The 12,436-nt window shown below is 39.8% G+C and overlaps 1 protein-coding gene across 1 annotated transcript in view; it reads right to left on the reverse strand.

Moving 5' to 3' along the window:
- NPAS2 (neuronal PAS domain protein 2) overlaps positions 1 to 12,436 on the reverse strand; it is a 179,676-nt gene that overhangs the window by 80,540 nt on the left and 86,700 nt on the right. The window contains exon 3 of the mRNA XM_054578030.1: positions 12,251 to 12,399. Coding sequence (XP_054434005.1) covers positions 12,251 to 12,399 — 149 coding nt within the window. The remainder of the gene's footprint in view (positions 1 to 12,250; positions 12,400 to 12,436) is intronic.

Here is a 12,436-nt window from a genome sequence, read left to right on the forward strand (position 1 = left end):
ATGAACATTGGGGTACATAGGATTTTGGATTGGTGTTTTGGGATTCTTAGGGTATAGTCCCAGCAGAGGAATCACTGGGTCAAAGGGTAGTTCCATTTTCAGCTTTTTGAGAAAATTCCACACTGCTTTCCACAATGGCTACACCACTCTGCATTCCCACCAGCAGTGTACTAGGGTTCCCTTTTCTCCACAGGCTCGCTAGCACCTGTTGTTTGTTGATCTGTTTATGATGGCCATTCTGACTTGGTGTGATGTGGTATCTCATTGTGGTTTTGATCTGCATTTCTCTGATGGCTAGTAATGCCAAGGATCCTTTAAAATGCCTCTGGGCCCTCTGTATCTCTTCCTTGGAAAAGCGTCTGCCCAGGTCCTTTGACCATTTTTTGATTGGATCATTTGTCTTCCTGTAGTGGAGTCGAGTCAGTTCTTTATATATTTTGGAGATCAAACCTCTATCTGACGTATCATTAGCAAATATATTTTCACATACGTTTGGCTCCCTTTTCATTTTGCTGATGTCTGCTTTTGCTATGTAGAAGCTTCTTATTTTGATGAAGTCCCACTTGTTTATTCTTTCCTTTATGTCCCTTGCTTTAGGAGAGATATCAGTGAAAAAATTGCTGCATGGGATATCTGAGTTTCCTGCCAATGTTCTCCTCTAGGACTTTGATGGTGTTGCAACTTATATTTAGATCTTTTCTCCATCTTGAGTTTCTTTCTGTGTATGGTGTGAGCTGATGATCCAATTTCAATTTTTTGCATGTAGCCGTCCAGCTCTCCCAACACCATTTGTTGAAGAGGCTATTATTACTCTACTTTATGCCTCTGCTCCCTTTGTCAAGTATTAGTTGCCCATATACTCCTGGGTTTATTTCTGGGCTTTCTATGCTTTTCCACTGGTCTATGGTTCTGTTCTTCTGCCAGTACCAGATAGTTTTGAGTATAGTGGCTTTGTAATATAGTTTGATGTACGGCATTGTGGTCCCTCCTACTTTGTTTTTCTTTCTCAAAATTGCTGAGGCTATTGGGGTAATTTATGGTTCCATATAAGTTTTTGAAATGTCTGTTCTATTTCTGTGAAATACGTCATTGGTATCTTAATAGGGATTGCGTCAAATCTATAAATTGCTTTGGGTATTATGGACACTTTGATGATATTAATTCTTCCAATCCATGAGCACGGCATATGCTTTCATTTATTTGTGTCTTCCTTAATTTCTTTCTTCAATGTTGTATAGTTTTCTGCGTACAGGTCTTTTACCTCCTTGGTTAAATTTATTCCTAGGTACGTTATTTTTCTTGTTGCTCTATCGAATGGTATTTTTTTTCTGATTTCTTCTTCTTCTATTTCATTGCTGGTGTACAAAAATGCCTTTGATTTCTGAATGTTGACTTTGTATCCGACTCTTTTGCCAAATTCACTTATTAGATTGAGTAGTTTTTTGGTGGAGTCTACAGGGTTTTCTATGTATACTATCATGTCATCTGCAAACAATGATAGTTTTACTTCCTCCTTTCCTATTTGGATGCCTTTTATTTCTTTTTCTTGTCTGACTGCTGTGGCTAGGACTTCCAGTACCATGTTGAAGAGAAGTGGTGAAAGCAGACATCCTTGTCATGTTCCCGATCTTAGTGCAAAAGCTTTTAGTTTTTGCCCATTGAGTATGATGTTGGCTGCAGGTTTTTCATATATGGCCTTTATTACGTTGAGGAATGCCCCATTTTTTCCCATTTTGTTGAGTGTTTTGATCATAAATGGGTGCTGTACCTTAATGAATGCTTTTTCTGCATCTATCGAGATGATCATGTGTTTTTTGTCTTGTCTTTCATTTATGTGTTGTATTATGTTTATTAATTTGCATATATAGAGCCATCCCTGCATCTCTGGGATGAATCTCACTTGATCATGGTGGATAATCTTTTTAATGTATTGCTGGATGCGGTTTGCCAATATTTTGCTGAGAATTTTAGCGTCTATGTTCATCAGCGAAACTGGCCTGTAGTTTTCTTTGTAGTGTCTTTATCTGGTTTTGGGATTAGGATGATGCTGGCCTCATAAAAAGAGTCTGGGAGTCTTCCCTCCTCTTGGATCTTTTGGGATACTGTGAGAAGGATAGGCGTTAGTTCTTCCTTAAACGTTTTGTAAAATTCTCCTGAGAAAACATCCGGCCCAGGGCTTCTGTGTGCTGGGAGTTTCTTGATTACTGCTTCAATTCCCCCAGCTGTTATCGGTCTGTTCAAGCTTTCTGTTTCTTCCTCCTTCACTGTTGGAAGATTATACTTTTCTAGAAATGTGTCCCTTTCATCAAGGATTTCAAATTTCTTGGCATATAATTGTTCATAGTAGTTTCTTACTATCCTTTGTATTTCTGTGGTATCAGTTGTTATTTCTCCTCTTTCATTTCTGATATTATTAATTTGGGTCCTCTCCCTTTTTTTCTTGATGAGTCTGCTTAAAGGCTTGTCAATTTTATTTATCTTTTCAAAGAACCAGCTCTTGGATTCGTTGATCCTTTGAATTGTTCTTTTCATCTCTATGTACTTCAGTTCTGCTCTAATCTTGATTATTTCCTTCTTTGTACTTGCTCTGGGATTTATTTGTTGTTGTTTCTCCAGTTCTTGAAAATGTAGTGTTAGGTTATTTATTTGAAATGTTTCTATTTTTTTAGGTACGCCTGTATTGCTATGAACTTCCCTCTCAGGAATGCCTTTGCTGTGTCCCATAGGTTTTGGACTGTTGTCTGTTCATTTTCATTTGTTTCCAGAAATTTTTTGATTCCTTTTCTTATCTCATTATTGACCCATTCATTGTTTAATAGTCTACTGTTCAGTCTCCATGAGTTTGCAATTTTTTGAGGTTTCTCTTTGAGGTTGATTTCCAGTTTTAAGCCCTTGTGGTCCAAGAAAAAGCTTGGTATTATTTCAATTTTTCTGAATTTGCTGAGGCTTATTTTGTGTCCTATCCTGTAGTCTATCTTTGAAAAACTTACATGCGCATTTGAAAATTATGTGTATTTCGCTTCTTTGGGATGCAAGGTTCTATATATGTCAGTTAAATCTATTTGATTCAGTGCATCATTCAGCTCCACAATATCCTTGTTGATGTTTTGTTTGGAAGATCTGTCCACTTTTGACAGTAGGGTGTAAAAATCCCCTACTCAGTGTGTTGCTGTCTATATCTTTTTTGAAGTCATCCAAGGTTTTCCTTATATATATGCGTGCCCCTATGTTGGGTGCATATAAGTTTACAATGTTTATGTCTTCTTGATGGATTCTTCCCTTCAGTATTATAACGTGCCCCTCTGGGTGTCTTTTTATGGCCTTTGTTTTGAAATCTATTTTGTCTGATATAAGTATTGCTACCCCTGCTTTCTTCTCTTGTCCATTAGCCTGGAATATTTTTTTTCATCCCTTTACTTTCAATCTGTGTAGGTCTTTTGCTCTGAGGTGGGTCTCTTGTGGGCAGCATATGAGTGGGTCATGTTTTCTTATCCATTCAGCTATCCTGTGTCTTTTGACTGGGGCATTTAGTCCATTTACATTGGGAGTTATTACTGATAGTATCCTTTCATTTCTTCTCATCGTACCTGTGTTTTTCTTTTTCTCACTCTTTTCCTTCATCTTCTTAAACCAGTCCCTTTAGCATATCTTGTAGCACTGGTTTGGTGGAGACGTATTCTTTTAGATTTCTTTTGTCTGGGAAACTCCTTATTTCCCCTTCTATTTTAATTGAGAGGCTTGCTGGGTAGAGCAGCCTTGGTTGTAGGCCCTTGCTTTTCATTACCTGGAATATTTCTTGCCATTCTCTTCTGGCTGTAGTGTTTCTGTTTAGAAGTCAGCTCCTAGCCATATCTGGGCACCCTTGTATGTTACTTTCTCCTTCTCCCTTGCTGCCTTGAGCATTCTTTCTTTGTCTTTGATATTTCCCATTTTAATGATGATGTGTCTTGGAGTAGACCTCCTTGGGTCCCTCTTGAATGAGGCCCTCTCTGCTTCCTGGATCCATGCAACCCTTTCTCTCCTTAAATTAGGTAAATTTTTCATCATTACTTTTTCAAAGAGGTTCTCTTTCCATTGCTCCTCTTCTTCTCCTTCTGGTATCCCTATTATGCGGATATTATTGTGTTTCAGGTTGTCCTGCATTTCCCTAAATGCCTCTTCATTCTTTTTGAGTCTTTTTTCCATTTCTTGTTCTTCCTGGGAGCTTTTTTCTACCTTATCCTCCATCTTGCTGATTCGATCCTCAGCTTCATCTAGCCTGCTTTTGATTCCTTCTAGTGTGTTTTTCAACTCAGAAATGGTATTCTTCATATGGTCTTGTGTCCTCTTTATAGTTTCTATGTCCTTTTCCAGGCTGATATAGTTTGTTGTGAGATCCTGATAGTTTCTCTGCAGTTTCTCATAGTTATCTTTGAGCTGGCTGAGCTCATCGAGCTTCCTTAGAGCCATTGTTTTGAATTCAGTATCTGATAGTTCCCTTGCCTCTACCTCATTTAGCTCTTTCTGTGGGGATTCCTCCTTTCCCCTCATTTGGGAGGAACTTCTTTCTGTTCTCAGTTTTGAGAGTCTATTTTTATTTATTTATTTATTTATTTATTTATTTATTTATTTATTTATTTATTTTGCTTCTGCTTCAATTGATCCATCTAGATTTCCTGACTTTGTGGATTAAACTTCTATGGTAGTAGGCGGGTCTTTTTATTTATTTATTTATTTACTTTTCTTTCTGAGTCAGCATCTGATGATGTCAGTTGTTGACCCTATCTGACCTTAGGTCGTTTGTTTGAGCCTTCCAGGACTCTATTGTGTCTGACTCCTGTGATTGTCATTCTGGTCACTCTGTCCTCATCTGTCAGACTTAGGCACCACAGGGCGCAGCAGTGCCTCCTGATGGTGGGACTATCGTTCCTTTATAGGCTGCTGTCACTCAGGGGAGTAGTTCACTTTAGCCAGATGGAGTATGTGGACCGGGGCAGAGTCAGCACCGAGACTCTCCAATGTCTCTGTCTCCAGTCTCTTCTCGAGACTGTGACCCCTTCGGTCAGGGATCCAGTGTTTCTGCGGATCGCTCTGCCCTCTCACACTGGGTCACTTGAGTGTGCTCGCGGGCCCAAGCAGGATTCCCTGCTGGCCTGGGCGCGCCCATGCTCCAGCCTCGGCTGGTGTACTCACCTCACACCGAGGGCTTGCCTGCCACCTGGGCACGCGCCCCAGCTCTAGTCAGTTTAAGGTTTTCTATTGTGTGCTTTCCCCGCTTTTGGCTCTTTGGGGGCATGGCCTGCTCACGCAAAATGGAGACTATGGAAAGGGGGAGAAGTTAGCTCTAGGAGTCTCTGATTAATCCTGTCTCCAGTCTCTCCCCACGGGTCTCTGGGCAGCTCTGTGACTGTAATTTTGCGGACTGTAATTGCACGCCTCCTTCTGCCTCTGGGGGTGTGGCCTGACTGCTCAAATGGGGCCTATGGAATGGGAGGGACTCTGCTGCGGGGATCTCAGATAATCTTCCAGTTCTTTTCCCAACCCCTCCATCTCCAGTCTCTCCTCAAGGCTCTCTATGCAGCTGTGTGTCCCCTTTGGCCAGGGATCCTCTATTTCTTCCAGCCAGTCTGCACTCAGCCCCTAGCCCACATGCGGACAAGGTGTGTGCGGGGTGTGCAAAAGGCAGGTTAATTGATTCTCTTATGCCTGGGCAAGGTGGTAGCTACAGAGTGGGAGGTGAGTTATGACCAGGCCTCCGCTGGCCATAGTTTCTGTTCTCTTCACAAACTTTTCCTCGCCAATCTTTCCTCAGGCACCAGCCCACTCTCCTGCTAGTTCTACCCAGAGATCAAGCAAGGCGGCTGCGACTGCAAATTTTTGCGATGGCCCTTTAAATGTCTCTTTGCATCTCCAGCCACCTGTCTCTGGCAGAGAGCGCCCCTAAGCTTTTCAGGGTTGCGTTTTGTCTGTGTGTTTTCCTGGTTCCAGCTGCTGTAGTCTAGGGGTCCCTGTTTATGGTTCAGACCCTGTTCTTCTCAGGGCGATCCAACTGGCCGTTTCAGTGTCCCTCTGGTGCTGTGCCCATGGGCGCCCAGCCCACCCTCTTGAGCCTCCACTGCACTTCTCACTCGTTAGGATTTGTGAAAGTTGATTCCACTGTCCGCAGCTCCAAGGCTCTTTTCCCTCTATCGTTCCATTGTTTTCCAGGTGATTTCTCTACTATTTAGTCGCAATTCCAGTTTGGTCTTAGGAGGAGGTCCGCATGACTCCTACTCACTCCTCCACCATCTTTTTCTCCTCCTTAATTGCTTTTAAAGCCAAGATTTACTCTTCTCAAAACTTTTCTGGGTTAATCTATAGTTTGTTCCTATAACTACCTTTTACTGATGGTATTTTTCATGTTAGCAAATTGAATGATCATTGGTATACACAGGCCTCCTTTAAATACTCGATTTCTGTAGCAGTTTTGAAAGAGTTTTGTTGCATTACTGAATATCTGTGATACGATAATTACAGATAAGTCAAATGCTATATCCAATAAACTTGTGTTTCCTTTAGTTTATCCTCCATCTTTAACCAATGTTTTATTCTACTGTACATAGTCAGAGGTTTCTTCAGAGATTATTTTCTTGATGCTAAGAAAAACCTATACACCTCTGATTTACCTCCTACCTCAAAGAAAATAACTCATTCAACACCTCTCTGGAAAATGCGAATTTTTCAGGCAGATAATCTATAAACTGTAAATTAGGGGAAACATTGAAAGGCTTTCTCCTTTTACCCTGTGTTGTTGGTTGTTTTGCTTACATAGAGTGGGGAGAATGCTTTCTGCCATGTGAGTGGATGAATCTGAATGAATTCAGCGGGTGCTTGTGAATGAAGATGATGTGAAGGGCTCAGTTACACATGTGACTCTGAAAACCTTCCTGTGTTCCATCACCCAATGTTTCCTTCAATGCTCAGATCTACCGGGATGGCTTCTTCCTTTGAGGTTTCAGGAAGAACGAGTTTCTGGCACCAATGTGGCCAGAGGTTAAATGTACTCTGGAAAGCAGAGACCTGACCAGTGTTCATTCTGGGGTGCCAGCTGAGGCAAGGAAGAAGGTGAAACTCTCAGGTCCTCAAATTAATGCATGCCACAGTTTGACCATTTAGAAGAAGAGTGGACTGAAGATATGTTAATAAATTAGCCCCCTAAATGCCCTCCCCATTTTTTAACACATCAACTCATCTGTAAAATTCTTTTGGCCATTAGCATCAAACTGTAGATTACCTGTCCAGGAGAAGAGTCTTTCTGGCAGTGTAAATTTGATTTAGGTGTTCTTTCATTCAACTTAATGGTAAAGGAAAATGAAAGATTATTTCTTCAACTCAGGTAACTTTTAGATCATTCAGTGTGGCTGGATGTTTTCTAAACAACAGCATAATAATACTGAAAGTAGACATTTCATTCATTTTGTGTTTTAACAATTTGATTCTAGTCCTTGAAAGTGAAGGCTCAATACATAGCATAATATGTCTCAAAGCAAGTATGTAAAGTATCTCAAAGGAAATAAAAAATATTACATAGGGAATAAAATTCAGTGTTACAATCACGTCTCCACTGGCATTTGATGTGACCAATATCATGTCTCCACTGGCATTTGATGTAGGTGACAGGGCAGGTTTACCAAAAGAGTGTGGTCACACTGGGTTCTAACAAGGGACTCAAAACCACCTGAGAACAATTGTGCAGGAAAACAATGCAATTAACAGCTGAACCCCAAAATTCTATATAGCTTTAAGTTATAGCTGTTCCTTAGAGCACTCACCTATTGACTGATCCTGGTATATGCCAAGAAAGAGCAGTATATCTTTGGGCTGTAGGTAGTCAAAGTCTGGAAAATGGGGCAAAAAGTCTCTGTTGGGCTGGTGAATATAACCCTGCCAACAGAGACATTTCCCCTTGTTCTGCAGCCTTCTCCACCCCATTGCCAACCACTGAGGCGAATGTACTGAAATGGCATAAGAGGACTGGTATTTGATGCTGGGAGAAAATGACATTAAATCAGCTTGAGATTCACGCAGAAACTGGAAAGTGTGCAGGTCAGCCTGGCCTTGTAGAAGTAACATTTAGATGGACATGGATAAGAATGTCCAATACTCCTATTTACATAATTTAGGGGCTTCTCTCTTGTATAGATAATGATGGCACAAAATTTTTCTACAGACAAACATGATCAGATTCTCATTTTGATTTTAATTACTTCAAACGGACTAGGCATGCATTATAGGACCAAGATTTATCTCCTGAGCTGAGAAAATTGGGATGCTTGAAAAATTAATTAGGAAAGAGCTAAATAATTATAACAAATACCTGGACCCAATCATCTTTCCTTACTTATCATGAAGTCTCCATTTAGCATGAGTGTATAAAGCATGTCTAAATCTATAGTTCTTAACCCTGGCTGCACACTGGAATCACCCAGGGATCTTTAAAAATATAAATGCTTGGGCCTTACCCAGTGGTGCGCTTGTAATAAGGCTCCCCATATCTACAACAGAAAGCCCTGACTTGTAGTGTTTGCCCACTTTTGTGGTGTAAATACTCCCACAGTGGCTAATTTAATGCTGTCAACTGGCTTGCAAAACTCCTGGAAATTTAATGATCATCTTTTACAAGCTGGTATGAACTGGCTCCATCTCAGCACTGTGGTTCTACCCCTAAAAATTCTGATTATTGACCTCTAAGGTGTGATCCAGTTATACATACTTTTAAAAGCTCCTCAGGTAAATCAACTGAGTGGCAAGCTTGAGAACCAGTAATCTGAATGGCCACACTAATGAACAGGTATAGTGTAGCTCTGATACAAATATCTTTAAGAGCCCCATAAATCACCTTTTGAGAAGCAGTGTGGTGCAGTGTTCATAACTTGGGCCCTGGGATAGACTGCCAGGTATAAATTCTGCCCTTTTCTGGTTGTCTGCACCATCTCTGTGCCTTGGTTGCCTCATCTGTGAAATGGCACTAACTCAAGGAGAATATGAACCTCAGATAGCTGTGTTAGTATACAAAGAGCTCTTAGCATGATGCCTGCCTGGCTCATGAGAGCTGATCCTGGGATTCTCTACCCTGTTGCACAGGCCTGTGGAGTTCATGTCCATTTGGGTTATCAGTAAAGTTACTGTCTGTTTTGTTTTTTGCTTTAATCCAAATTTTGGTCCAACCACCATATTTCTCCATAAAATCTGCCATAGATTTTCTGATTTCTTTTGAATATGAAATCACAGAGGATGAGTGAGATGCTGGACTATGCAGAGTAGGCCTCAGTCTTAGGAAAAAGGCAAGACAGAGACAGGAGCCCCTGGTGTCAGGGAGCTGCACTTCTGAAGACTGGTCATTCTGGGTCCTCGATGTAACAATTCTGTAATTCCACAGCCAACAGAGCCCAGAATAAATATCACATTGATGAACTTGATCTCAGCTGTCCTGTTTATCCACTGTCTTGCATTCAAGTGGCACTGACCTAGTTTGAATAATTTGCACAATATATCTTGGTAATCAAACTAACCTGCTATTTCACTAGGCTAAATCATTATTTCAGAAATATAACCATTTTGATTAAATTATTGGGGCCATCAAATACTGCTGCAACACCATATTCTAATCCTGCTTGACTGTTGTTCTTCCCCGACTTTTAGCAAAAGCAATGAACATATTCTTTACTTTGCCTGGGAGGCTTTGGAAAAAAATAGGGAGGACACACACACACACACACACACACACACACTCACACACACACTCACACACACATCACTACTGTCATATTTTTAATAGGCATATACAAGTACTAAAAAAATAATAAAAGAATAACAAATATAATGAAACTTTCTAATGTCCCAGCTATGCCCTCTTTCATGAAATCATCTCGTCTAGGAAGATATTCATTGGAAGAGAAGTTTCATCACAAGCACAGAAGAACTTTAATATCTCCTCAATAATCTGACATTTCTTACTTGACTATGTATGATATCATGGTTAAGGAAAAAAGAATTCTGCTCTTATTGATTCTTACTATCTACCTAAACCTCTTAACTGTTCTCCAATTTTTTTGTCCTGTCTATAGGTAAATGCATGGGACTTCAATGTTAACAGGGAAAAGGGTATGAAGGCAAGTAAAAGGAGAGGGCATGAGTTGAGGAAGACATAAATTCAAGGGTGGATTCAAGTGGTAAATTCATATAATGGAATACTCTATACTAATGAAAACGAACCAGCCATAGCACCAGAACACATATTAATCTCACAAACATCAAGTTCATATATATAATTCCACCTGAATAAGGTCCCAACAGGCAAAGACAATCTCTGGTATTAGAAACCAAAATAGATACGACCTTTAGGGAAAACAGAGATAGATAAGAAGAAAGGGACATTTACTGGGGAAACTTCTTTTTCTTGACCTGGGTGTTGGCTTCCCAGTTGTGTTCACTTTGTGATAAGTAATTCATCTGTACAGTTATGATGTGTGTGTTCTATGTACATATATAAAGTGTTCAAAAGTTTTTTTTCCAATGGCTCTCAGGGCTAACTGGATAGCCCCATGCAAAAAGCTGAATTTTGACTCCTTATCTCATTGCATACATAAAAATTAACTCAAAATGGATCAAATATCTAAGTGCTCAACTTCTGGCTTATATCCAAACACTTCATCTATAGCTTAAAACTGTAAAATTCTTAGAGGGGAACATAAATTAAATATCCATGACCTTAGATTAGCTCTGATTACTAAGGCACAAGCAACTAACAAAAACAAAAAGGTAAAGTGGATTTACCAGACTTGAAAACTTTGTGTGTCAGAGGACAGGAGTAAAAAAGTAAAAAGACAATTCATAGAACGGGGGAAATATTTGTAAATCATATATCTGATAAGGGTTTAGTATATAGACTATATGAAAAACTCTCACAACCCAACAACAGAAAGATAAATAGTCCAATTTAAAAAGGGGCAAAATAATTTCAATAGGCATTTCTATAAACAAGACATATATAGCTAATGATCACAGGAAAAGCTCAACATTATTAATCATTAGGGAGATGCAAATCAAAGCCACAATGAGATATGGCTTCATACCAACTAGGATGACTATAATAAACACACACATACATGCATGACCAGACAATAACCAGTGTTGGTGAGGAGATGAACAAATTCTAACCCTTATACATTACTTCTGAGAATGTAAAATTGGGCAGCCACTTTGAAAAACAGTCTCTTAGTTCTCAAAAACTTACACATTGAATTGCCATTTGACCCAGAAATTGTACTCCCAGGTATAAATCCAGAAGAACTGAAAACATAGATCCAAACAAAAATTTGTATATGCAGTTGATAGCAGCATTATTAATAACATCCAGAAACTGGAAACAACGCACATATCCATCAACTGATAAATGAATAAAAGAAATTTGGTATATCAATACAACAGATATTTTTTGGCCATAAAATGGAACAAAATACAGAAACTTGTCAAAATATGGATGCTACATGAAACAGGCCAGAAACAAAAAACCGCATACTGTATGATTCCATTTTTTATGAAGTGCCCAGAATAGGCAAACCTATAGAGACAGAAAGTAGATTAGTGGTTTCCAGGATTTGGAGGGAGGGAATATGGGATGTATATACTAATGAGCATGGGGTTTCTTTTGGGATAATAAAATTGGATAGTGTTAATGGTTGCACAACCTTGTAAGTATACTAAAAACCACTCAATTATAAACTTCAACTTGGTAAATTTTATGGTGAATTATGTCTTAATCAAAATTAATTTGATAAGTGAATTAATGATTTTCATTTTCTTTTTCATGGTAGAGCTTTGAAGGCCAGATTGTTTAGGGATGGTGACAGAAGTGGTTGGAGGAATAGTACAATATGATCCAGGGGATAATGAATGTGGGTACTGCATTTCTTAGGGTTGGATGAAAAATGCTTGTTAATCAAGATGCTTCCACTGTGAATGCCATTCCACAGGGCTGGGTGCCACCTGTGAGGCTGGTCTGGATTTTTTCCTCCAGCTAACGAAGCAATTTGGGAGATGAGTGTCCTCTCTCAAACCTGCTGGAGATGGTCTCTTAGAGCAGGCAGGGTACCTTGGACAGAGGGAGCCTATTACTGATGAGATCGGGCTTTGCAGGGAGGGAGAATTGAGCAGAAAGCCCAGCATGATGAAGTCACCACTAATGAAAGGGCAGGAATGAGGTAACAACAAAGAGAGGCATAGCTTTTACCATTGTGCTTCTGCAGAAATCCGATGACCTTTTCCAGTACAGTGGTTTTGTCCATTTTCCGTGTGTTTCCAGGGAGCATGGAGCTAAGCTCTTTGATGAGAATATTGAACTGGTCCCGACGCTTCTTCTCAGACTTGTTTCGAGAAGCTCTGTAAACACAAAACACACAAGTTACTGGAAAATTCT

This window comes from Pteronotus mesoamericanus, unplaced genomic scaffold (genome assembly GCF_021234165.1).
Source record: "Pteronotus mesoamericanus isolate MK-2021 breed Mesoamerican mustached bat unplaced genomic scaffold, CSHL_Meso_final contig_48, whole genome shotgun sequence".
Taxonomy (NCBI): Eukaryota; Metazoa; Chordata; class Mammalia; order Chiroptera; family Mormoopidae; genus Pteronotus; species Pteronotus mesoamericanus.